This window comes from Saccopteryx leptura, chromosome 6 (assembly GCF_036850995.1).
Source record: "Saccopteryx leptura isolate mSacLep1 chromosome 6, mSacLep1_pri_phased_curated, whole genome shotgun sequence".
NCBI lineage: Eukaryota > Metazoa > Chordata > Mammalia > Chiroptera > Emballonuridae > Saccopteryx > Saccopteryx leptura.
The window spans coordinates 132,682,305-132,707,763 of NC_089508.1; the positions used below are offsets into that span (position 1 = coordinate 132,682,305).

The following is a 25,459-nucleotide window of genomic DNA, read 5'->3' on the forward strand; positions in this document are numbered from 1 at the left end:
TCCAAGACATCGTAGAACCTAATATTTAAACCAACACATTACTAGAGTGCTTAGTTATTAACTGGAAGCTTTCAAAGCTGCACCAAAATGCATTCCCAACTTTAATGTCATTTAAAAAAATTATATTAATATCATTATTTTGTGATTTGTATATTAATGTTCCCTAATACAACACCAGGACATGTAATGGGTATTCAGTATGTTAGTTGAATAAAATAAGATTATTAAAAAGTAATTTTATGATTACAGTTATAGCTATCATTGACTGAATGCCCACCAAATTGCAGACATTGTACTAGGTGCTGCTATAATTCTCTTTCATCTTTATGTGACTACATGTGCTCAGTAGCAGATTCAACACATTTGTATAAAGCTACCAACTTTTCCTGGAAGGCAGGGTCGTATCATGGATATGATTGCAGGGTCTGTGTGCTAAAACTGGACATATGTATGCAAAATGTAAACCTCAACCCTATTTTGTACCATATTTAAAAATTAACTTTAAATGGAGCATATATTTAAGTGTAAGAACTTAAACTACAGTATAAAACTTCAAGAAAACACAGAAGAAAATCTTTGTGATCTTGAGTCAAAGATTGCCTAGATAGAAAACAAAAAGTATAAACTATAAAAGAAAAAGATGATACACTGAACTTCATCAAAACTAAAAACTCTTTCCCTGTGAAAAGCAGTTAATAAAATATTTGCCAAATACAAATCTGCTAAGGACTTGTATCAATATATGAAGAACTCAATATTCAGTTCATAGGAAGACAAAAAATAAAAAAATTGGCAAAAAAAATGAAGACACTTTACTAAAGACAATATTCAGATGGCAAATAAACACATAAAAAGGATGTTCAATATCCACAGATATTAGGAAATTGAAAATTAAAACCACAATAAAAAAAAGACTAATAATATCAAGGGCTGACAAGGATGTAAAGCAACTCCAATCTTAAACGTTATTGGTAGGACCATGAAGTGGCACAGCCATTTTGAAAAAGTGGCAGCTCATAAGGTTAAACATACACTTACCATATAACCTAGTAACCCCACTCCTAGGAAGTCACCCAAGAAACATACTTTAAACAAAGATCTGTACACAAAAATTTAAAACAGTCGCACTGGTAATAGCTAAGAGCTAGAAGCAACCTAATGTCCATCAACCAGGGAACAGAAGAACATACTGTACTATATCCATACAGTGGAATACCCTCAGCAATAAAAGGAAATGATTACCCATATGTGCAATAACAGAGATTAAGTAAAAAGCAACATGCTAAGAAGCCAAATATGATTCCATTTATGTGACGTTCTGGAAAAGACAAAACTATGACAGAAAACAAATCAGTGGTTACCAAGGCCTGGGAGTGGAGGGAGGGGACTGACTACAAAAAGACTTGAAAGAACTTTTGGGGGAAATGGAAATGCTCTGTATCTTGATTATAGTGGTGACTATGATACCACATGCATTTTCCTAAACTGATTGACCTATACACTTTTAAAAGGGTAGAATGTACTAATATGTAAATTATACTTCAATAAATCTGACTTTAAAAAGTATGGGCTTGGCACTGGCCAGTGCCTCAATGGCCCAGTGTATGGATATCCTGGGTTTGATTCTCAGTCAGGGTACACAGGAGAAGAGACCATCTGCTTCTCCCCCACCCCCTTTACTCTCTCTCTCTTCCCCTTTCACAGCCAGTGGCTTGACTGGCTCGACCGTCGCCCCTGGTGCTGAGGATAGCTTGGTTTGAGCATCAGCCTCAGGCGCTGAGAGAGTCTTGGGTGATTTGAGCATTGGTCCCAGATAAAGGCTGCCTGGTGGATCACCATCATGGCCATGTGAGAGTCTGTCTCGCTATCTCCCTTCCTCTCACTTAAAAAAAAGTAATAATTATGGGCTTAGAAATCAGCAGGCCTGGACTAAAATCCTGGCTTTACTCCTTCCTTCCAATGTGAACCTGTTACTTAGTTTTCTTGCCTACAAGCCTGATAGGATTAATGTGGAGCTTACATTAATAGCAATGACTGACATACAGCTGGCCCTAAATGAATGGGACCATAGACGTCACTTATGAAAAAAATTCTGTGTTCAGAAAATACCTTTTGAACAGTCTAACAAAGAGAATAGGTTGATCCTTCAAAGTACTGACTATAGGCAGACCTTGTTTTATTGTGCTTCGCAGAATTGAAAGATTCTCCACCAGCAAAAAAATTACAAATTGCTTTAATGTGGTGGTCTGGAACCAAACCTGCACTATCTCCAAAGTATGTGTGTATTAACACCTCAGCTATGGTACTCTACTTCTCAGAAACTGTTTGGCTTCTCTCTATCAGTGTTTTCACTGTCTCTTGGTGGCATTAACATGATCTGGGCTTGGATCTTTTGTGACATCTCTAACTGCTTCATTTTTAAAATCCAGCCAGTCACCAGATCCTGTGGATTCTTTTTTGTGTGTGTGTGACACAGAGACAGAGGGACAGACAGACAGGAAGGAAGAGAGATAAGAAGCATCAATTCTTCGTTGCAGCTCCTTAGTTGTTCATTGATTGCTTTCTCATATGTGCCTTGACCAGGGGGCTACAGCAGACCGAGTAAACCCTTGCTCAAGCCAGTGACCTTGGGCTCAAGCCAGCGACCTTGGGCTTCAAGCCAGCGACCTTTGGGCTCAAGCCAGCAACCATGAGGTCATGTCTATGACCCCACGCTCAAGCCAACAACCCCATACTCAAGCTGGTGAGCCCACGCTCAAGCCGGATGAGCCTGCACTTAAGCCTGTGATCTCAGTGCTTAAGCCTGTGACCTCAGGGTTTTGAATCTGGGTCCTCTGCATCCTAGCCCAATGCTCTAACCACTGCGCAATCGCCGGGTCAGGCTGTGGATTCATTTTTTGACACTTGTGTTTTGACTCTATCCCCAGAGCACACAACATAATAAAAGGAGCTAAGACAAATTGGTATATAACAAAAATTAAAGTGCAGAGTGTTTAAACCATAGGCATTAGTGTAAAATGAGACCAATGAACGGGACAGTTTGGCTATTACGTACATAATGACCATGAACTTGTGTGTGAAAAAATAAATAAGAGGGCTAGAGGGTGTTTTTGAACTTGGAAACATATTTCTCCGCATCCCAGTCTGACACTCTATCCACTGCGCCACTGTCTGGTCAGGCGGAAACATATTTCTCAAGCAGTCTGCATTGAAGACAAGAAATGAAAAGAGGGCTACATGGGCCAAAGTCAGGATAAGATGGAGTGGTATAAAAATAGTTTATGAGAGAGTTCCTGCAGATGGAGGGAGTCTATAAAAATGGCAAAGCACAAGTTATAGTGCAGTAGTGAAATGAAGCTTGCCCTAGATAGCTGCTGGGAAGGTAATTTGACCCAAACTTTATGTTGAGTTCTATGAAGAGAATCCTCATGTATCAGAGCTAAAAAAAAGAACTTTGGAAATTATCCATTTAATATTTACTGACCTATCTGCAACATGCCAGGCACTGAACTAGGCTCCGAGGGTACAGAGAATAAGATTAAACCTTTGGAGAACTAGTCAAATTAAACAAATTTACTAACTCCTTGATGTCTGCTCACAGCCTTAGAATTTCGGCACCACTTAATCAATAGCAGGTATTATCAGAGCCCTATTTTGACATACAAATGCTCCACTTCAACTACTGTACATGAATTTCCTTGACAGTATTCAAAGACAGCTTGCATTTCACTGTCCCTATGTCTCTAATTACCTACCCATTCATGGTTTTAAAAATCATACACCAAATTCAGTCCCATAAAATCCTCCCTAGCCACCTCAGAGCTCTTACAGCGTTGTCTCTTTTTCTGACTTAGTGTGCTTGTCATCTTTCCAACCAGGCTACTCCTGAAGAAAACAAAGTATGTTCCAATCTCTTGGTAATTATTACAGTGCCTACACATAGCTATTAAGACAACTCACCCTGAGATACAGCATACTTTTTCATTCTTTTATCTACTGAACTAAATTCTAAACCCATAAGTTCTTTATAATCTGACCACAATTCTCTCACTCCCTTTATACTGATTTACTTAGTCCAAGCTCTACCTCACACAATCCTGTCTTGATAAGCTTTATGTGTGTAAATATATATAAGTACATATATACATGTGAATGCACACATGTATTACATGCAAAAAAAAGCTATTGGTTAGATGGATCTGGGAAGTCAAAGAGTGGGAAGAACATCTCTTATTTCAATTAATATTCTTCTATAAGTTTTTCATTATGAGCATATATTACCTTTAAAGAAAAACACAAAATAAATACAAACATAATATGTCGACCAATCTCTTGATTTATTTTCCTTTTTTTTTTTTTTTTTTTTGTGGCAGAGACAGAGAGAGTCAGAGAGAGGGGCAGATAGGGACAGACAGGAAGGGATAGAGATGAGAAGCATCAATTCTTCATTGCGGTTCCTTAGTTGTTCATTGATTGATTTGTCATATGTGCCTTGACCTAGAGGCTACAGCAGACCAGTGACCCCTTGCTCCAGCCACCGACCTTAGGCTCAAGCTGGTGAGCCTTGCTCAAACCCGATGAGCCTGAGCTCAAGCTGGCGACCTTGGGGTCTCGAATCTGGGTCCTCCGCGTCCCAGCCCGACGCTCTATCTACTGTGCCACCGCCGGGTCAGACTACCCTCCCCCCCTTCTTTAAGGCCCAGCTCAGCCATGCTTCCTCCCTGAAGGCCCTATGACAGATTTCTATTCAAGGCCATCATTTTTTTTTTAAAGCGCCATTGAGATATAACTCACACACCACACAATTCATCCTTTTTAAAGTGGGCAGTTCAATGCTTTTCAGTGTATTCACAAAGTTGTACAACCATCACCATAATGTAATTTTAAGACATTTTCAGTTTCTAAACAGAAATGCTCTCACACTAGAAGTCACTATTCATTCTTCTATACCCTACCCTAGGCAATCACTAAGCTGTTATCTGTTTTTATTGACTTGCCAATTCTGGATATTTCAAATAAATGGAATCATATCATATGTGGTCTTTGATTATTCACTTCTTTCACTTAGCATGTTTTTGAGGTTTTGCATATTCAGAAATTCATTCCTTTTTATGGCTAAATAATAACCCAATATATGGATATTCCACATTTTATCGATCAGTTATTAATAGACATGAGATATTTTCATTTTGGGCCATTATGAATAATGCTGCTACAAACATTCCAATACAAGTTTTTGTGCAGATGTATGTTTTAATTTCTTGTGGGTATAAGATACTTCAGAGTAAAATTGCTAGATCATATGGTACCTCTATGCCTAACATCTTGAGGAACTTGCTGAACTATTTTCCAAAGTAGCTGCACCATTTTACATTCCCATTGGCATGTATGAGGGCTCCAATCTTTCCACATCCTCACCCACACATTTTTTTTTAATTTATACTCATTCTAGTGGGTATGAAGTGGCATCTCATTGTGGCTTTGATTTGCATTTTCCTGATGAATGTCAAGTATTTTTTCACATGCTCATAGGACACATATATATCTACCCTGGAGAACTACTCAGATATTTTGTCCACTGTCAAATTGTTATTCAATTTTTGTTTTTGAGTTATACCTGTTATTTTCATGGTCCAGATACAAGTCCCTTATCAGATACATGACTTGCAAATATTTCCTCCCATTTTGTGGGTTGTCTTTTTGCTTTCTTGATGGTATAGTTTGCAAAACAGAACTTTTTCTTATTTTGATGAAGTCCAATTTATGTTTTTCTCATTTATGTTGCAGTCACTATTTTTTTTTTTTTTTTTTTACAGAGACAGAGAGAGAGTCAGACACAGGAACGGAGAGAGATGAGAAGCGTTAATCATCAGTTTTTCGTTGTGACACCTTAGTTGTTCATTGATTGCTTTCTTATATGTGCCTTGACTGTGGGGCTACAGCAACTGAGTAACCCCTTGCTCGAGCCAGCAACCTTGGGTCCATGCTGGTGAGCTTTGCTCAAACCAGATGAGCCCGCGCTCAAGCTGGTGACCTCTGGGTCTCGAACCTGGGTCTTCAGCATCCCAGTCCAATGCTCTATCACCGCCTGGTCAGGCACAGTCGCTATCTTTTAGCTTCTAGAGAACCTATGTTCCAAACTATATCATTGATGTAGCCTTCAATTTACTTCTTTTGAGTTTTCTTGTTTTTCCAACTAGATTTTAAATTCTTTAAAAGCAAGGCCCAAGTCTTGGCTTCCTCATTCCCAAGAGCACCTGGCATAGTGCTAAGCACAGAACAATCTAAGTATTTACTAAATAATGCATTAATATCAATGGGAATTGCCTGGCCTGTAGTGACGCAGTGATGGATAGAGCACCACCCTGGAGCTCTGAGGTTGCCGGTTCAAAACCCTAGGCTTGCCCAGTCAAGAAACATAAAATAAGCAACCAATGAACAGCTACAGTGAAGCAACTACTTTTTCTTTAAATTTATTTTTATTTATTTATTTATTTACAGAGACAGAGAGAAAGTCAGAGAGATAGACAGGGACAGACAGGAACGGAGAGATGAGAAGCATCAATCATTAGTGTTTTGTTGCGCACTGCAACACCTTAGTTGTTCATTGATTGCTTTCTCATATGTGCCTTGACCATGGGCCTTTAGCAGACCGAGTAACCCCTTGCTTGAGCCAGCACCCTTGGGTCCAAGCTGGTGAGGGTTTTTTTTTGCTCAAACCAGATGAGCCCGTGCTCAAGCTGGCGACCTCGGGGTCTCGAACCTGGGTCCTCAGCATCCCAGTCCGACGCTCTATCCACTGCGCCACCACCTGGTCAGGCTGAAGCAACTACTTCTAATTTCACCTCTCCTCCTTTCTCTGTAAAATCAATAAAATCTTTAAAAAGAGAGAGAGAGAGAGAGAGAGAGAGAGAATCAAGTATAATATCAATGGACATTGAGACAGAAACAAAACCAAAGTTTTCTAGTTTACAGTTCAAAGATCTATACCAGTATTTATAGGTGAGTTTTAAAAAACCAAATCAACAATTTGTAAATGGCTTTTCAAAAAAAAACAAAACTATCTGAAACCTCAAAAATAGCCATGTTCAAGAATGTTCTTCCTTAGTTAGACTAGGAATACCTTAGGGGAAGACCCTCATTGTACCTGCTGCTCCGAGTACAGTATCCCCTTGCACACAAGAAACACCGAAAGAATGGGATTAGCATAAGGTGGGTTTTTTTTTTTTTAACAAACCAAAGAGTTTACAAAGCTATACTCATTTTTTTTTTTTTTTGTATTTTTCTGAAGCTGGAAACGGGGAGAGACAGTCAGACAGACTCCCGCATGCGCCCGACCGGGATCCACCCAGCACGCCCACCAGGGGCGACGCTCTGCCCACCAGGGGGCGATGCTCTGCCCCTCCGGGGCATCGCTCTGCCACGACCAGAGCCACTCTAGCGCCTGGGGCAGAGGCCAAGGAGCCATCCCCAGCGCCCGGGCCATCTTTGCTCCAATGGAGCCTTGGCTGCGGGAGGGGAAGAGAGAGACAGAGAGGAAGGGGGGGGGGTGGAGAAGCAAATGGGCGCTTCTCCTATGTGCTCTGGCTGGGAATCGAACCCGGGTCCCCCGCACGCCAGGCCGACACTCTACCGCTGAGCCAACTGGCCAGGGCCAAAGCTATACTCATTTGCAAGCAGAGTCATGCATCACTTAACAAGGGGGATATGTTCTGAGATATGCATTAAGTGATTCTGTCATTGTGAGAGTATCATAGAGTACACTTACATAAATCTAGGTGGTATAACCTACTACATACCTAGGCTCTAGGAGATAGCCTATTGCTCCTAGGAGTTTGTATAGTACAGCATGTTACTGTACTAAATACTGTAGGCAATTGTACCATAATGGTATTTGTGTATCTAAACACATCTAAACACTGAAGAGGTACAGTAGACTCTTGAACAACACAGGTTTGAATTACATAGGTCCACTTATACCCACTTTCCATGAATGGAGTTTGCCAGACTACTTACTCTAGGTGAGTCAATGAATGGGTGGTGAAAATGTGAAGGCCTATGACATTACTGTATACTTCATATACTAATGTAAACTACATAAGACTACTGTACTCAGGCTATACTAAATTTATAAAAAATATTTTTCTTTCTTCAAGTTAACCTTAGCTTACTGTGTAATGTTTTTACTTTGTAAACTTTAATTTTTTAACTTTTTGACTCTTCTGTAATAACACTTAGCTTAAAACACAAATATACTGTACAGTTGTACAAAAATTTTTTTCTTTATATCCTATAATATTTTTCTATCTATAATCTTATTTCTACTCTTAAAATATTTTTGACTTTTTAAACCTTCTTTTTAAAGTGAGAGGAGCAAAGATAGTGAGACAGACTCCCGCATGCACCCCAATCGGGATCCACCTGGCAACCCTATCTGGGGCTGATGCTAGAGTTCCGAACTATTTTTAGTGCCTGAGGCCGATGTGCCTCAGTGCCCAGGGCCACGCTTGAACCAAAAGAAGGATAAGGAGGAGGGGGAAAGCAGATGGTCGCTTTTCTTGTGTGCCATGACAGGAAATTGAATCCAAAACATCCATACGCTAAGCCGGAGCTCTATCCACTGAGCCTGGGCCATTTTTTAAAAATAAAACCTAAGGCCCTGGCCGGTTGGCTCAGTGGTAGAGCATTGGCCTGGCATGCAGGAGTCCCAGGTTCGATTCCCGGCCAGGGCACACAGGAGAGGCGCCCATCTGCTTCTCCACCCCCCCTCCTTCCTCTCTGTCTCTCTCTTCCCCTCCCGCAGCCGAGGCTCCATTGGAGCAAAAAGATGGCCCGGGCGCTGGGGATGGCTCCTTGGCCTCTGCCCCAGGCGCTAGAGTGGCTCTGGTCATGACTGAGCGACACCCCGGAGGGGCAGAGCATCGCCCCCTGGTGGGCGTGCCAGGTGGATCCCGGTCGGGCGCATGCGGGAGTCTGTCTGACTGCCTCCCCGTTTCCAGCTTCAGAAAATTAAAAAACAAACAAACCTAAGATCAAACACAAACATTAGCCTAGGCTTACGGAGGGTCAGGATCATCAATATCACTGTTTTCCATCTCTACACCTCAGCACACATGGAGCTGTTCACACCTATGATAGCAATGCCTTCTTCTGGAATACCTCCTCAAGGAGCTGCCTGAGGATTTTCTTAAGTAGGTGTCACTCACTCTTTTCATATGTCCATGGTGGTTTGCTTGGTTTTTTCTTTTTCTCATCAGAGATTTGCTAGTAAACAGATAATGCACCATGAACATTCCTCTCTATTAATGAAAACCTTTCAGGGTTGGGGTCCATGTTATCACACTTTTTAAGGAGCTTGCTGAGATTTGCAAAAGCTTCTGTTAAAGGCTGCACTATGAATTTTCTTGGGGGTTCTTTTTCTTCTCCTGCAGATTCCTTTTCTTGGCCTCTTCCTGTTACTCATTTCTGTTCCAGTTCTAACAACTCCTCGTTAGTCAATTCCTCAGGAACCACTTCTAAAAGCTCTTCCATGTCATCCTTATCCACACCCAGGTTAAAGTTGTTGGCCACCTCAACACAGTCTTGTTGATTTTTGCAACCTCCTTATCCTGGCAAATTCTTGGAAGTCATGGATGAACCTTTTAAGTGTCTTCTTCAGATGCCATCCATACACTCCCTGGTGAAACCACCCCAAGCTCAAGCAACTTTCCTGATGCAGTCATAGATGCTGCAATCCTTCCAGAACCGCATCAGTGTCTTCTCGGAGTGTTCCTAAGTTGCAGGAATAGGGAAAAAATCCTCTTCATGTAAAGGGCCTTAAAAGCTGCTATAACTTGCCTGACCAGGTGGTGGCGCAGTGGAAAGAGCGTCGGACTGGGACGCAGAGGACCCAGGTTCGAGACCCCAAGGTTGTCAGTTTGAGCGCGGGCGAATCGGGTTTGAGCAGGGCTCATCAGCTTAAGCCCAAGGTCGCTGGCTCGAGCAAGGGGTCACTTGGTCTGCTAAAGGCCCGCAGTCAAGGCACATATGATAAATCAATCAATGGACAACTAAGGAACCACAATGAAGAATTGATGTTTCTCATCTCTCTCCCTTCCTATCTGTCTGTCCCTCTCTCTGACTCTCTCTCTGCCACAAAAAAAAATAAAAAAATAAAAAAATTGTATATATATAAAAAAGCTGCTATAACTTGTTAATCCAGAGGTTGGATCAAACTGGTGGTGTTTTGAGGAGAAAAGACAACTTCTATATTGGGATGAAGACCACCAACAAAAGGAGGATGTCCGAGAGCACTATAAGCAATAAGTAGTATTTTGATAGGTCTGTTATTCTCCTAATATTACTTCTCCATTTAGCGGGCACAGAAATTCAGGAAAGCATCTTGGAAGAGGAGTTTGGGCATCCATGACTTCTTATAACTCTTGTAGTACACTGGCAGTGTGCGCTTCCTGACATGCTTGTAAGCCCTGGGGTTCTCTCTGTGCCAGATCACAAAGGGTTCCAATTTGCTGCCTGCAACAATGCCTCCAAATAAGACTATGATTCTATCCTTAAAAACCTTGAAACCTGGCATTGACTTGGCCTCCTTATAGATAAAAGTCCTTTCAGGCATCTATTTCCAGAATAGAGTGGCTTTATCCATACTGAATATTTGCTCTGGCAAGTAATTTTCTTCCCCCATCGGCTTATCTACAGTTTCCAAAAATTCTTTAACTGCTTTCACATCAGCACTCACAGACTCACCACTCACTTTCACATTCTTGAATGTAAACTGCCCACAGCTAGCAGTAAATTCAACATCATCGTGGGGTCCAGCCTTTTCTTTCAACATCATAAATTTTTTGCTTTGGCTGCGAACGTTATGGTGCTGAGAGGGATACACTTATTTGGTCTTCAATCCAGCACTTCTTTGTCTGGTCTTCAATCCAGACTATGTCTGATATAGGCCCTTCTTGAATTTTTGTTACGCTCTCTACCTTCAATGAATCAGATCATTTAATATTTTTCATCACTTTGTTTTTATTAAGACTGTAGGTATGGTGAAATGGAACATGCCTGACTGGTAGGCAAAACCATCACTGATTTTCCACCTTTGTAGTCTTTAATCACTTTGAATTTCATTTCTAGGTCAAATACTTAATGTAGCTTCTTACTGTCAACATTAGCAGTGGATTCTGTACACTTAGGGCCCACGCTGACAAAACAACATGACCTTAAATCAAGCAGAAGAGAAAATGATGCTATCAAGAGAGACATGGTAAATAAGAGATGTATGAGGCTGCTGCTGGTATAACGAGGCATACTGTTTTACAGAAAATTTTTTAATAAGTAAAAAGAGTATACTCTAAAATAATGATAAAAAAATACAGTGTAATAAATGCATAAAACAGTAAGACAGTCATTCATTCCCAAGTGTTATGTACTGTGCATAACTGTATGTGCTAGACTTTTATGCAACCGGCAGTGCAGGTTTGTTTACTCAGCATCACCACAAAACCATGAGCACCACACTATATTATGATATCAGGATGGCTACAAAGTCACTAGGTGATAGAAAATTTTTAGCTCCATTATAATCTTATGGGACCACTGTCATATGAATGGTCCATTGCTGACCAAAATATCATCATGTGGCACATGACTGTATATCAACGTTATGCATCAATTACAAATGATGCAATGCCAAGAACATCCTGCAAATTAAAAATTCTCTAAAAAATTTGGTCAGTTAAAAAAAATCTGAGGAATATAAAATTGTACAGTTGGGTCATTACACTGATAATTAACAAATTTGTTTACTCTCAAATCCAAGGTCTTTGGGCAATTTTAACACTAACCATTAATGTAGACTTAACACATTAAACCATAACAGTATATAGTCTCTTATAATTTTTTCAAGTGTGTGTGTGTGTGTGTGTGTGTGTGTGTGTGTGTGTACACGGTCTACCGGGAAGTTCTGTCCGTTTTTGGAATAAAACAAAATACAAATTTTCTTACAGTCAATAAACTTTATTAAATAATATAATTGCCATTATTAGTAATGATTTCTTGCCAGCGTAAGGGCAATTTGTATATCCCATTTTTGAAAAATGTTTTATCTTCTGATGCAAAAAATTGAACCAGTGCTTGTTTGATATCTTCTTCATTTTTGAATTTTTTGCCCTTCAAAAAATTTTGTAAGGACAAAAACAAGTGATAGTCGGAGGGTGCTAAGTCCGGGGAATATGGTGGATGCGACAATTTCCCAGCCTAGTTCTGCAATTTTTTGACAAGTCCCCAAAGCAGCATGTGGCCTGGCATTATCATGATGCAGTATGATGTTCTTCCTATTGAACATCGCCGGCCTCTTTTCTTGGACTGCTTTCTTTAAATTATCCAGTTGCTGACAATACTTCTCCGAATTGAGCTTCTCGTTCGGTTTTAAAAGCTCATAATGTATCAGTCCTTGAATGTCCCACCATATACACAACATTCTCTTATTCAGAGTCAAATTTGGTTTAGAAGTGAAAGGGCTAGGTTTTCCGGGTTCACAATATGCCCTTTTCCTTATGATGTTTTTGTAGGTAATCCACTTTTCATCCCCAGTTATCATCCGGTTCAAGAAGGGCTCGATTTTGTTCCGAGCAAGCAGAGATGTGCATATGACGACTCGATCATCCAAATTCTTCTGACTTAATTCATGTGGCACCCATCTTAAATATTTCCACACCAATCCTGTCTTCCGAATATGGTCCGAAATGGTTTGCTGAGCTGAATTAAGCCTTTCTGCGATCTCCGATGTTGTCAGAAAAGGCTCTTGCTCCAACATGGTCTTAACAACATTGTCATCGATCAAAGATGGTTGCCCAGAACGTGGCTTATCAGAAAGGTCAAAATCACCTGTTTCGAATTTTTCGAACCATCTTCTGCATGTCCTATCAGAAACTGTACCTTCACCAAACACTTTCAATAAATTTCTACATGCTTCTGTAGCATTTCTTCCTTGTTGAAATTCGTAAAAATCCAGTGGTGTAAATGAACTTTATCAGTAGCCATGAGTACACTATCGCTTCACACATAAGACTAACATGAATCAACTTTGTTTTAGTTAATTTGCTATGTCAGTATATATACATTAAGTAATAAAAATAGAGAGGCACACATGCGCCAAATAAACATGTGCTTGCATGTTGAAACTTGTTGTGATAGAAACGAACAGAACTTTCCGGTAGACCTGATAGTGATATATATATATATATATCACTCAAATTCATAAAAAAATTAAGTGCTTTAGGGGTGAGTGCTACCATGGTAAAAGGAGACTCTCCTTAGCATACAAGAAATCAAATTACCTTCAATGGATCAAGTTCATTTTCATAGGATTTGACCATTTCCTTTGAAGATGTTAACTGGGCTTCCTTACTAGTAATCTGACTGCGAATCTCACAAGCTTTTTCCTTATTCTGCTTCAGATACTTTAGTTCTGTTTGGCAGTCTTTTACTTTCAGACTTTGTGTCTGGCGTACCTGCCGAAGTGTTTCCAAGGCTTTAATGTACCTTTGAAGATATAAAATAAAAATAAAAATTCTAAATGATAGTATGTACATTCATACAATGGAATATTATGCAGTAATTAAGAGTTTTTAATAACTTAGAAAATGTTTATGACATAATGGTGAGAAAGTTACATATATACTGTCAGCTAGGTAGTAAATAAACATGCACAGAAAAAAAATTGAAAGAAAATATGCCCACTGGTTGCCACTGAGTGAGAGGTAATGACTTTTGCTTTTAAAATATTGTGGTTTTAAGACACTTCTCCCAGGAAGAAATACAAATGGCCAACAGATATATGAAAAGATGCTCATCTTCTTTAGTTATTAGAGAAATGCAAATCAAAACTGCAATGAGATACCACCTTACACCTGTTAGATTAGCTATTATTAACAAGACAGGTAATAGCAAATGTTGGAGAGGCTGTGGAGAAAAAGGAACCCTCATTCACTGTTGATGGGAATGTAAAGTAGTACAACCATTATGGAAGAAAGTATGGTGGTTCCTCAAAAAACTGAAAATAGAACTACCTTATGACCCAGCAATCCCTCTACTGGGTATATACCCCCAAAACTCAGAAACATTGATATGTAAAGACACATGCAGCCTCATGTTCATTGCAGCATTGTTCACAGTGGCCAGGACATGGAAACAACCAAAAAGCCTGTCAATAGATGACTGGATAAAGATGATGTGGCACATATACACTATGGAATACTACTCAGCCATAAGAAATGATGACATCGGATCATTTACAGCAAAATGGTGGGATCTTGATAACATTATACGAGGTGAAATAAGTAAATCAGAAAAAAACAGGAACTGCATTATTCCATACGTAGGTGGGATATAAAAGCAAGACTAAGAGACATTGATAAGAGTGTGGTGGTTACGGGGGGGGGGGGGGTGGAGGGAGAGGGAGAAGGAAAGGGAAAGGGAAAGGGGGAGGGGGAGGGGGACAAAGAAAACTAGATAGAAGGTGACAGAGGACAATCTGACTTTGGGTGATGGGTATGCAACATAATTGAATGACAAGATAACCTGGACATGTTTTCTTTGAATATATGTACCCTGATTTATTGATGTCACCCCATTAAAAAATAAAATTATAAAAAAAATATTGTGTTTTAAAAAATAAACATTTAAATTGCAACCATGGGTCAATAATTTATTGGGTTATAAAGTCTAATTGAAGGTTACAAACCTTGTTGCTGAAAAAATCTCATCAAATTTTTGCTTCAAAGCCTTTCCTTCACTTAAAGGCCAATTAGAATCTTCTTGATGACAGAAGATGACATTATTAAGCACAGACTTGGAAACCCCAAGAGAACTTATCATCTCTCGGTCAATTTCTGCACACTTAGAGCTGAGACTGATCTTTTCACCATTCCTATAAAAAATAAAAATTAAGAATTTAGTATGTAAAATAACTTCTAATTGTATCTATTCTATTGCTTAATCAATCCTTCATGCTGTACTTGTAATTAAAAAAAAAAAAAAAGCTCTTTCACCTGACCAGGCGGTGGTGCAGTGGACAGAGCATCGGACTGGGATGTGAATGTGGATGACCCAGGTTCGAGACCCCGAGGTCGCCAGCTTGAGCGCAGGCTCACCTGGTTTGAGCAAAGCTCACCAGCTTGGACCCAAGGTCGCTGGCTCGAGCAATGGGTTACTCAGTCTGCTGTAGCCCCATGGTCAAGGCACATATGAAAAAACAATCAATGGCCTGACCTGTGGTGGTGCAGTGGATAAAGTGTCAACCTGGAAACACTGAGGTTGCCGGTTCAAAACCCTGGCTGCCTGGTCAAGGCACATATGGGAGTTGATGCTTCCTGCTCCTCCCCCTTCTCTCTCTCTCTCTCTCTCTCTCTCTCTCTCTCTCCTCTCTAAAATGAATAAATAAAAAAAAACAAAAAAAAACCAATCAGTGAACAACTAAGGTGTTGCAACGAAAAACTAATGATTGATGCTTCTCATCTGTCTGTCTGCCCTATCTGTCCCTCTCTCTGACTCTTGCTCTGTCTCTATTAAAAAAAAAAAAAAAGCTCTTTCCTTTATTCTCTTAAAATAGCTTCCTCATGCTAAAAAGTATTCTGAAATAATTCAGCAGTTCACTGATTTAAAAAAAAGTATGTAAAAATGTGATACAGAAAAAGATGTGAGAATAATTTTTTACATATTTGGACTTTTTTTGAGAGAGAATTGTTGTTCCCCTTGTTTATGCATTCATTGGTTGATGCATATGTATTGGTTAATTTTTGTATGTGCCCTGAGTATCAAACCCACAGCCTTGGTTTATTGAGATAGTGCTCTAACCAACTGAGCTACTCAGCCAGGCATATTTGAACTTTATTCATTTATTTTTTAAGTGAGAGGAGGGGAAGATAGTGAGATATACTCCCACATGCGCCCTGACTGGGATCCACTGGGCAATCCCCATCTGGGGCCCAAGCTTGAATCAACTAAGCTATCTTCAGTACCTGAGGGGGACTCACTCAGACCAACCAAGCCATCCTCAGTGCCCAGGCCAAGGCCTGACCAAACAAGCCACTGGCTGCGGGAGGAGAGGGGGGGAAGAGAAAGGGAAGATAAGGGGGAGAGAAGAGGTAAAGGGTGGGGGAGAGAAGCAGATGGTCGCTTCTCTTGTGTGCACTGACCAGGAATCAAACCCAGGACATCCATACACCAGGCCGATGCTCTATCCACTGAGCCAACGGCTAGGGACTGGCCTTTTTTTTTTATTTTTTTTTATTTTTCTGTAGCTAGAAACGGGGAGAGACAGTCAGACAGACTCCCGCATGCGCCTGACCGGGATCCACCTGGCTCTGCCCACCAGGGGGCAATGCTCTGCCCCTCCGGGGCATCGCTCTGCCACAACCAGAGCCACTCTAGCGCCCGGGGCAGAGGCCAAGGAGCCATCCCCAGCGCCTGGGCCATCTTTGCTCCAATGGAGCCTCGGCTGCGGGAGGGGAAGAGAGAGACAGAGAGGAAGGAGAGGGGGAGGGGTGGAGAAGCAGATGGGCGCTTTTCCTGTGTGCCCTGGCCGGGAATCGAACCCGGGACTTCTGCACGCCAGGCCGACGCTCTACCACTGAGCCAACCGGCCAGGGCCGGGACTGGACTTTTAAATATAATCATTTAGTCCTGGCTGGATAGCTCAGATGGTTAGAGCATCGTCTGGAAGCACAGAGGTTGCCAGTCAATCCCCAGTCAGGGCACATATAGGAAGAGATATTTCTGTCTCTCTCCTGCTCACTCCCTTTCTCTTTCTAAAATCAATAAAATAAATATTATTTATAATATTCACAAACAATGCATAGAATAAAATAAACTATCTCCCATCGCTAGAACTTTTTTTATTTAGCGAGAGGAGGGGAGGCAGAAACAGACTCCAGCATGTGCCCCAACCAGGATCCACCTGGCAAGCTCACTAGGGGGCGATGCTCTGCCCATGTGGGACCACTGCTCCACTGCAACCAGAGTCATTTTTAAGTGCCTGAGGCAGAGCCATCCTTAGCATCTGGGACCAACTCGCTCCAATCAAGCCATGGCTGCAGGAGGGCAGGAAAAGAAAGAGAGAAAGAAAGAGAAGCGAGAGGGGGAGGGGTGGAGAAACAGATGGGCACTTCTCCTATGTGTCCTGACTGGGAATTGAACTGGGATATCCACACACCAGGTCGACACTCTACCACTGAACCAACCATCCAAGGCCGCCAGAACTTAAAAATAAGGAAAATAAAGGACTTAAAAGAATAAAAGAAAACATGATGATCCACAGCAGACAGGCAAAGATGCCTTAAACAAAAATATCTAAAGACTGTAGTTTAGGTAAGTGGTTGTTCAGTAACAGACACATAGTAAAAGGAGAGTGAAAGCAAGCAAACCTCAGTGGTGCCCATCTAAGCAAATCCAGGGAGGATTCTTAAATCGGTAGACCTCAAGTTCTAGGGTCACATTAACAAAGCAATCCAACAGAGAGAACTGCCTTGGAGTCTTTTAAAGGAGTTCCCTACATCATTACTCAGAGCCAGGAGCATCCCTGCCCTTGGATTACAAGAGATCTCTTAGTATCTTTCAGCAGAAGGATCTTCTGTCCAGTATCCGTTAACAACTCGGTCAGGTGGGCAGAGGTAGTGTCTGTCTCTACTGTCATTTATATATTCTTTGTATGTATGTCATTTGTGTATGTTTAAAGTCTTGAACTGGAATGGTTGTCCTTCAGATAGAGAGAAACAAACTCAAAGACATTTAGGTTAAATTCATATGACTTGGTAATGAACTGAAGATGGAGGGCAAGGAAGGTGTCAAGATAGACTTAGGTTCTTGGCTTGTGTCACTCGATAGATAGTGGTGTCATTCACTGAGAGAAGAAGAACTGCAAGAGGACTAGGTTGTGGGAGGTTTTTAAGGGGAGAAAAAGGGGAAGAATCATGAACTTCGTATAGTTGAATGTGAGATGTCTTTGAAATAAATGGTAGAATATAAGAGAGGCTGTCTGGAAACAGAGGTCTGGCCTGGAGACATAAATCTGTAACCCAGGTGTCCCCAAACTATGACCCACAGGCCGCATGCGGCCCCCTGGGGCCATTTATCCGGCCCCCACCGCACTTCCGGAAGGGGCACCTCTTTCATTGGTGGTCAGTGAGAGGAGCACTGTATGTGGCGGCCCTCCAACGGTCTGAGGGACAGTGAACTGGCCCCCTGTGTAAAAAGTTTGGGGACCCCTGCTGTAACCTATGAATATGCAGTCATTTGAGTAACAGATGTAAACAAGATTATCTAAGAGGAGAATAGAGAGCACAAATGAAAAAGGATCTAGGATTGAGTCTGGGGAGCTCCAATCCTTCCTGGCTGGGTAGGATGTGGCTGTAAGGGAAAGAAAGAGGGAACAGTGTTGTGACATGCCATGGAAGTCTAAAAAGATGTTCAAGAAGTGATTAATATCTATCATTCATTGAGTTGTAGTACACACAGCAATGGCCCTCCAAAGATCTGTATATTCTAACTCTGTTATTTGTGAATGTATTAGGTTACATGGCAAAGGGGAATTAATATACAGATGAGGCCTTAGCCAGGTAGCTCACTTGATTAAAGCGTCACCCCAACATACCAAGGTTGCGAGTTCAATCCCTGGTCAGGGTACATATAAGAAGTCAACCAATGATGGCATGAATAAGTGGAACAAGTCAATGTTTCTCTCCCCCCCGCTTCCTCTCTCTCTAAAAATTAATTAAAAAACATTTTTTTTAAAGATAACTAATGAAATTAAGGTTGTACATCATATGACTTTAAAATACATTATCCTGGATTAGCTGGGTGGGGCCAAGGTAATGAGAAAGGTCCTTAAATTTGGGAGAGGGAGACAGAAGTGGAACTCAAAGTCATGATGTGAGACTCTGCCCACTGTTGCTGAGTTTGAAGATGGAGGAAGAGGGCCATGAGAATGTAGGTGGCCTCTAAGAGGTAGAAAATGCAAGAAGACAGATTGTCCTGAGAGCCTCCAAAAAGTAACAGAGCCCTGCCCACACCTTGATTTTAGGCCAGTAAGCCCCAATTCAAACTTCTAAATTACAGATGATAAATTTGCATTTTAAGCCACTAAATCTTCTGTGATTAGTTTTAGAAAACTAATACATGAGCTCTTACTATATATTAAGCATTTTCTATATATTAGTTCAATCCTTCACAACATTTTTCTTGGTATGTACAGTGATAATGAGCCCCTATTTTACAAATGAAAAAACAAGGGTTTGCTTGCTGAGGTCTATTTTGTATAGCAATAGCATTATCAGAATACAGAGGTTATTAGTGACTTTCATTGGAGCTGTTTCAATAAAGGAAGAGGCTAGTGAAGGAGTGAGAAGAAATGGATACAATGAGTGTCAACAATTCTTTTGAGACAGTTGGCTGTAAAGGGGAAGACAGAAACAGTAACTGGAATGAAATGAAATCGAGGGTATGGGAGAGACATGAGTGTGCTTAAAAGCCAATGAAAAGAACCCGCTTGAGAAGCTAGCGACTAGTATGGTGCCTTTAGCACATAAGAGATGCTAGGCCTGGCTGGTTGGCTCAGTGGTAGAGCGTCGGCCTGGCATGCAGGAGTCCTGGGTTTGATTCCTGACCAGGTCACTCAGGAGAAGCGCCCATCTGCTTCTCCACCCCTCCCTCTCTCCTTCCTCTCTGTCTCTGTCTTCCCCTCCCGCAGACGAGGCTCCACTGGAGCAAAGTTGGCCCGGGCGCTGAGGATGGCTCTGTGGCACTAGAATGGCTCTGGTTGCAATGGAGCAACACCCCAGATGGACAGAGCATCGCCCCATGGTGGGCATGCCGAGTGGATCCCGGTCGGGCGCATGCATGAGTCTGTCTGTCTCCCCGTTTCCAACTTCAGAAAAATACAAAAAAATAAAATAAAATAAAATAAAAAATTAAATAAAAAAAATAAAAAAAGAGATGCTAAACATTATTGGTTAAATGAAAGGACAATTTAATTAATTTAACAAATAAACGAATGAAAGGAAAGTGTAAGGTTATAGTTCAGTAATTTGCTCAACAAAGATAAAAGTCCTGAATCCAGAACAGCCTAATTCCAAAATCGATCCTCACTACAAGATGACATCTGCTCTAGCAGAATGTTTACAGTTGAAATGGACAAATTATTACTCTTTTCTACTTATCTACTTCTCATCTCATCCATCCCTATAGCTGATACTAGCATTTTTTCATTCACGTGATCTATATTTGAATAATTATGCACCTCCAATTCAGCAATTGTTCATAAATTACACAAAGGAATAAAGCATTATCATTAAATTTTTAATGGGATCATTGTGTTTAACTAGTAAGTTGTAATCAAATAAAAAATTAAATGGTGCCTGGCCTGTGGTGGCTCAGTGGATGGAGTGTTGACCTTTAATGCTGAGGTTGCTGGTTCAAAACCCTGAGCTTGCCCAGTCAAGGCACATATGACAAGCAATCAATGAACAACTGAAGTGAGACAACTATGAATTGTACTTCTCACTCCACCTCCCTTCACTCTGCTCTCTCTGTCAAATCAGTAAATAAAATCTCTAAAAAAATCTTTTTAATATGGTGATGGTAGGTAAGGCTGTGTAGGTACTGGGGTAGGGAGGAGATAGGCACTCCACTTTATGCTCAATTATGCTGAGAACCTAAAATTGCCATAAAAATAAAGTCTGTTGCCCTGGCCAGTTGGCTCAGTGGTAGAGCACCGGCCCGGCGCATAGATGTCCTGAGTTCGATTTCTGGTCAGGGCACCAGGAGAAATGCCCATCTGCTTCTCCACCCTTCCCCTTCTCCTTTCTATCTCTCTCTTCCCCTCCTGCAGCCAAGGCTCCATTGGAGCAAAGTTGGCCCCAGGTGCTGAGGATGGCTCCATGGCCTCCACCTCAGGTGCTAGAATGGCTCCAGTTGCAGTGCCCCAGATGAGCAGAGCATCGCCCCCTGGTGGGCATGCCGGGTAGATCTTGATAGGGCACATGCGGGAGTCTGTCTCTCTGCCTCCCTGCTTCTCACTTCAGAAAAATACAAAAAAAAAAAAGTCTATTAAAAAAATTAATATGCTCTCCTAAAATATACTTAAAATAGCAGGAAAAAACCATAAAGAAACTAAAAGACAGAAAATAAACAGATAATCAAATATAAAATTAACACCTACTTTATTCTAGTAATGACTCCTTCCAGGGTTTTAAATTCTGTTTTTTTGCTTTTCTGAGTACACACCATAGATCTATGCACAGCTATAAATTCTCCATTGACATCACGAAACTGCAGACGAATTTGGGCTCTAACATCTGTTTCTTGAGCAACCTTTCAAGATAAAATACAAAAAAAAATATGCTACCTTAATTAATAAGCATCAGCATGTTAATCCTGAAAGAAAAGATATAAGCAATCTTACTGAAAATGAGAGAAAAGAATTTAATTGTATTATTTAATTGACGTATTAAAACTAAATATCTCCCTCCATTATTCAGCATCATTAAGAAATCAATCACATGTGATTTTTCAAAAAAACAAATTTTAGTTTTTTAGCACCAAAAGCATTTAAAAAATATTTTTAAACAACTCAAGATTACAGAAAGGTAGAAATACATTACAGTCAGTATACATAACTTCCTCCAATAACACTTGAGAGGAAGTTGCTGATCAGCTGTCCCATTACCAATATTTCTTATAAAACAAGGTCATTCTCAATCATAAAAATCAGAAAATTGATATATTATTACTACCATATAGTCCTCAGGTCCCATTCAAGTTCTGCTAATTGTTCCAATACATCTTTTACAACAAAAACCCAGTTCAGAATTACACATTGTTGTCATGTCAATTAGTTTCAGTCTAGAACAACAGTTCCTCAGATTTTCCTAAATTTTGAAAATTACAGAATGTTTCCCCATATTTTGTATTTGTCTGAGATATCTTTTTTTTTTTTTTTTTTTAAGTGAGTAAAAGAGAGACAGACAGCAGGAAGGGAGAAAGGTGAGAAGAATCAACACAGTTACGGCATCTTAGTTTTTCATTGATTGCTTCTCATACGTGCCTTGACTGGGGGGCTCCAGCCAAGCCAATAACCCCTTGCTCAAGCCAGTGATCTTTGGGCTCAAGCCAGCGACCATGGGATCCCATGCTCAAGTTGGTGACCCCATGCTTAAGCTGGTGAGCCCACGCTGAAGCTGGATGTGCCCACTCTCAAGCCAGAGACCTCAGGGTTTCAAACCTGGGATCTCAGCATCCCAGGTTGACATTCTATCCACTGTTCCACCACTGGTCAGAATATTTCTTTATGACTATAATCAGATTATATATCTTTGGGAGGAATATTATAGAAGTGATAATGAGTTCCACTCATTGCATCTTAAAATGGATAACTGGGAATGGTAATGCCAATCTCTTGATAAGTGGTATCGGCCAGGCTTTTCCAACATCAAGCAATATTTTTCTACTTTGCTATTAATAATTATTGGAGGAGAGAGATATTAAGATCATGTAGGTATCTCATACCTTATTAAGCTTTCCTCCATGAGTTTTAGCATCTAGTAATGTTTCTTACATGAATGACTACTACTATAGCTGTCAAGTAGTAATTTTCTAGTTCCATTATTTCTCCTACATTTATTAGTTAAGATTCTATGAACTTCCAGTCAAAATGGAAGAGTAGCTAAATCTGTGCCCACCTACTCCCATGGGCACATTAAAATTACAAGTAAGTTATAGAACAACGATCATTGAATCTACATGAAGACCAGCTGAACAGAAGTTCCATAACTAAGGATATAAATGAGCCATGTTGAGACTGGTATGAGGGGCAGAGATGTGGAACCACCAGGTCTCACACCCAAAATGTGGCAATTAAGAATCAGGAGAGCCTAACCAGGCGGTGGCGCAGTGGATAGAGCGTCGGACTGGGATGCGGAGGACCCAGGTTCGAGACCCCAAGGTCACCAGCGTGAGCGCGGGCTCATCTGGTTTGAGCAAAGCTCACCAGCTTGGATCCAAGGTTGCTAGCTCGAGCAAGGGGTCACTCGGTCTGCTGTAGCCCCGGGTCAAGGCACATATGAGAAATCAATCAATGAACAACTAAGGAACCACAACGAAGAATTGATGTTTCTCATTTCTCTCCCTTCCTGTCTGTCTGTCCCTATCTGTCCCTCTCTCTGACTGTCTCTCCCACAAGAAAAAAAAAAAAGAATCAGGAGAGATATCTAGGCTGCTGAAGTTCCCCCTGAGGAGTGACTGGCCTCAGCCCATGGCACCAGTGCCAGGAAAAGAGGTCCCCATAAATCTGGCTGTGAAAACTAGCAAGAATTGAGTGCAAGTGAGCCAGAGGACTGCTGGAGATCAAGTTATCTTCTAAAAGGGACTAAACAAACTCACTTGCCGACAAACTCATTCTCTCTGAGCTCCAGAGCAGGGAGAGCATATTGAAAAGCCCCAGGGACAGCTGGGGAGGAACTAGCATCAGGGCCAGGGCTAGAGGGGCAGGGTCCAGGCAGCTCTTCCTGAGGGAAGGAAGTGCTAGCAGGCATAATTATTCCTTTGTTCAACACTCTTTCCACTCAGTCAGTGGACACAAGTGGACACCAAATCTGAGCTTTCCCTTAACCTGGCTAACACTATTAGCCCTGCCCTGCTGACTACCTGAAACCCCACCCCATTCAAGCTGAGCACCAACCAGGAACCTCTTCCAGTGGCTTCTCCATACAGGTGGCCTGCCTAGGTTTGTGCTGCGGATCTACCTAAACTCTTTCAATGGTCCACAAGCCCCGAATGAGCAGCAGCTGACCTCAGTGAGCCCTCTTGTCCTGCATAAGCAATGACTGGTGTCAGCTTGCACTGTAACTTCCATCAGGTGGCCACAAACCTGGAATAAACGGTGGCCAGTCTTAGCTTAAAATGTAGCTACAAATAAGCAGTCGTAGCCAGGCACAAGTTGGCACTGGCCTCAGCTTACATCAAGGTACCCATCAAAGGGTCCCAAGCTTGACACAGTAGCAGCTGGCTTTGATTCCCAGCATAGCATCTCCCAAGCACCTCTAAGCCCAGCACATTCAGCAATCAACTGCAAATCACTTTGTAGCTCCTACCAGGTGACCTCAAGCTTAGCACAAGTGGCAAATGACTTTGGTCTACACTGGAGCCCCTCCCAAAGGCTACAGAACCAACACACCCAGTGACCAGCTTCAGACCACACCAAAGCACCACCCATCCAGCTCCAGAAACAACACACCCCAAGGGCAGACTCCCTCTTTATGGGGTCAGCCCTGGCACAACAGCTGACCCACTGTAGTCAGAGCCAGCACTCAATTAGCTTGAGAGTCAACTAAATCTTATGACATACCTACAGCAATTAAAGCTCAAGTACAACAGAAGGGCACAAACAACCCACACAAGGGGCAACCCTGGAACATGTGGCTGAGGTAACCAGACAGACTGTGCCACTGGGACCACAAGACATGTACTACATAAGGCCACTCTAGAAAGACTGGGAAGCAGAGCAGGTCTACCTAATACATAGAAGCAAATGCTGAGAGGCAGCCCAAATGAGGAAACAAAGAAACATGTCCCAAATGAAAGAACAGGACAAAATCTCAGAAAAACAACTATGTGAAATAGAGTCAAGCAACCTACCAGATACAGAGTTCAAAACAGAGGATAATGGATGCTCAATGAACTTAGGGGGAAGAATAGAGGGACTCAGTGAGAAATTCAACAAAGAGGTATAAAACATAAAAAAGAACCAGTGAGGCCCTGGCCAGTCTGCTCAGTGGTAGAGTGTAGAGTGTTGGCCCGGCTTGTGGAAGTCCCAGGTTCAATTCCTGGCCAGGGCACACAGGAGAAGCATCCATCTGCTTCTCCACCCCTCCCCCTCTCCTTCCTCTCTGTCTCTCTCTTCCCCTCCCGCAGCCAAGGCTCCATTGGAGCAAAGTTGGTCCGGGCGCTGAGGATGGCTCCATGGCCTCCGCTTCAGGGGCTAGAATGGCTCTGGTTGCAATTGGAGCAACAGCCCAGATGGGAAGAGCATTGCTCCCTAGTGGGGCTTGTGGGGTGGATCCCAGTCAGGGCGTATGCAGGAGTCTGTCTTTCTGCCTTGCCCCTTCTCACTTAAGAAAAATACCAAAAAAAAAGAAAGAAAGAAAGAAAGAAAGAAAGAAAGAAAGAAAGAAAGAAAGAAAGAAAGAACCAGTCAGAAATTAAGATTGTAATAACAGAAATGAAAAATATATTGAAAGGAATCAACAGATTACATGAAGCAGATTATCAAATCAATGATCTGGAATACAAGGTAGCAGAAAACACCCAATCAGAGCAGCAAAAAGAAAAAAGAATTTTAAAAACTGAGGATAATTTAAGGGACCTTTGGGACAACATTAAGTATCATAAGAATACCAAAAAAAGAAAAGAGAAA

General features: G+C 41.5%; 1 protein-coding gene across 3 annotated transcripts in view; it reads right to left on the reverse strand.

The window, feature by feature from the left end:
* Nucleotides 1-25,459, reverse strand: part of RAD50 (RAD50 double strand break repair protein) — a 103,708-nt gene that overhangs the window by 55,223 nt on the left and 23,026 nt on the right. The window contains exons 3-5 of one of the 3 annotated variants that reach the window (XM_066344444.1): nt 21,209-21,360; nt 14,738-14,923; nt 13,332-13,536 (exon numbers count right to left, since the gene is read on the reverse strand). The exons of 1 other annotated variant lie outside the window; for it this stretch is intronic. In XM_066344444.1, coding sequence (XP_066200541.1) covers nt 13,332-13,536; nt 14,738-14,923; nt 21,209-21,360 — 543 coding nt within the window. The remainder of the gene's footprint in view (nt 1-13,331; nt 13,537-14,737; nt 14,924-21,208; nt 21,361-25,459) is intronic. One more of the 3 variants, XM_066344445.1, reaches the window with a different exon arrangement.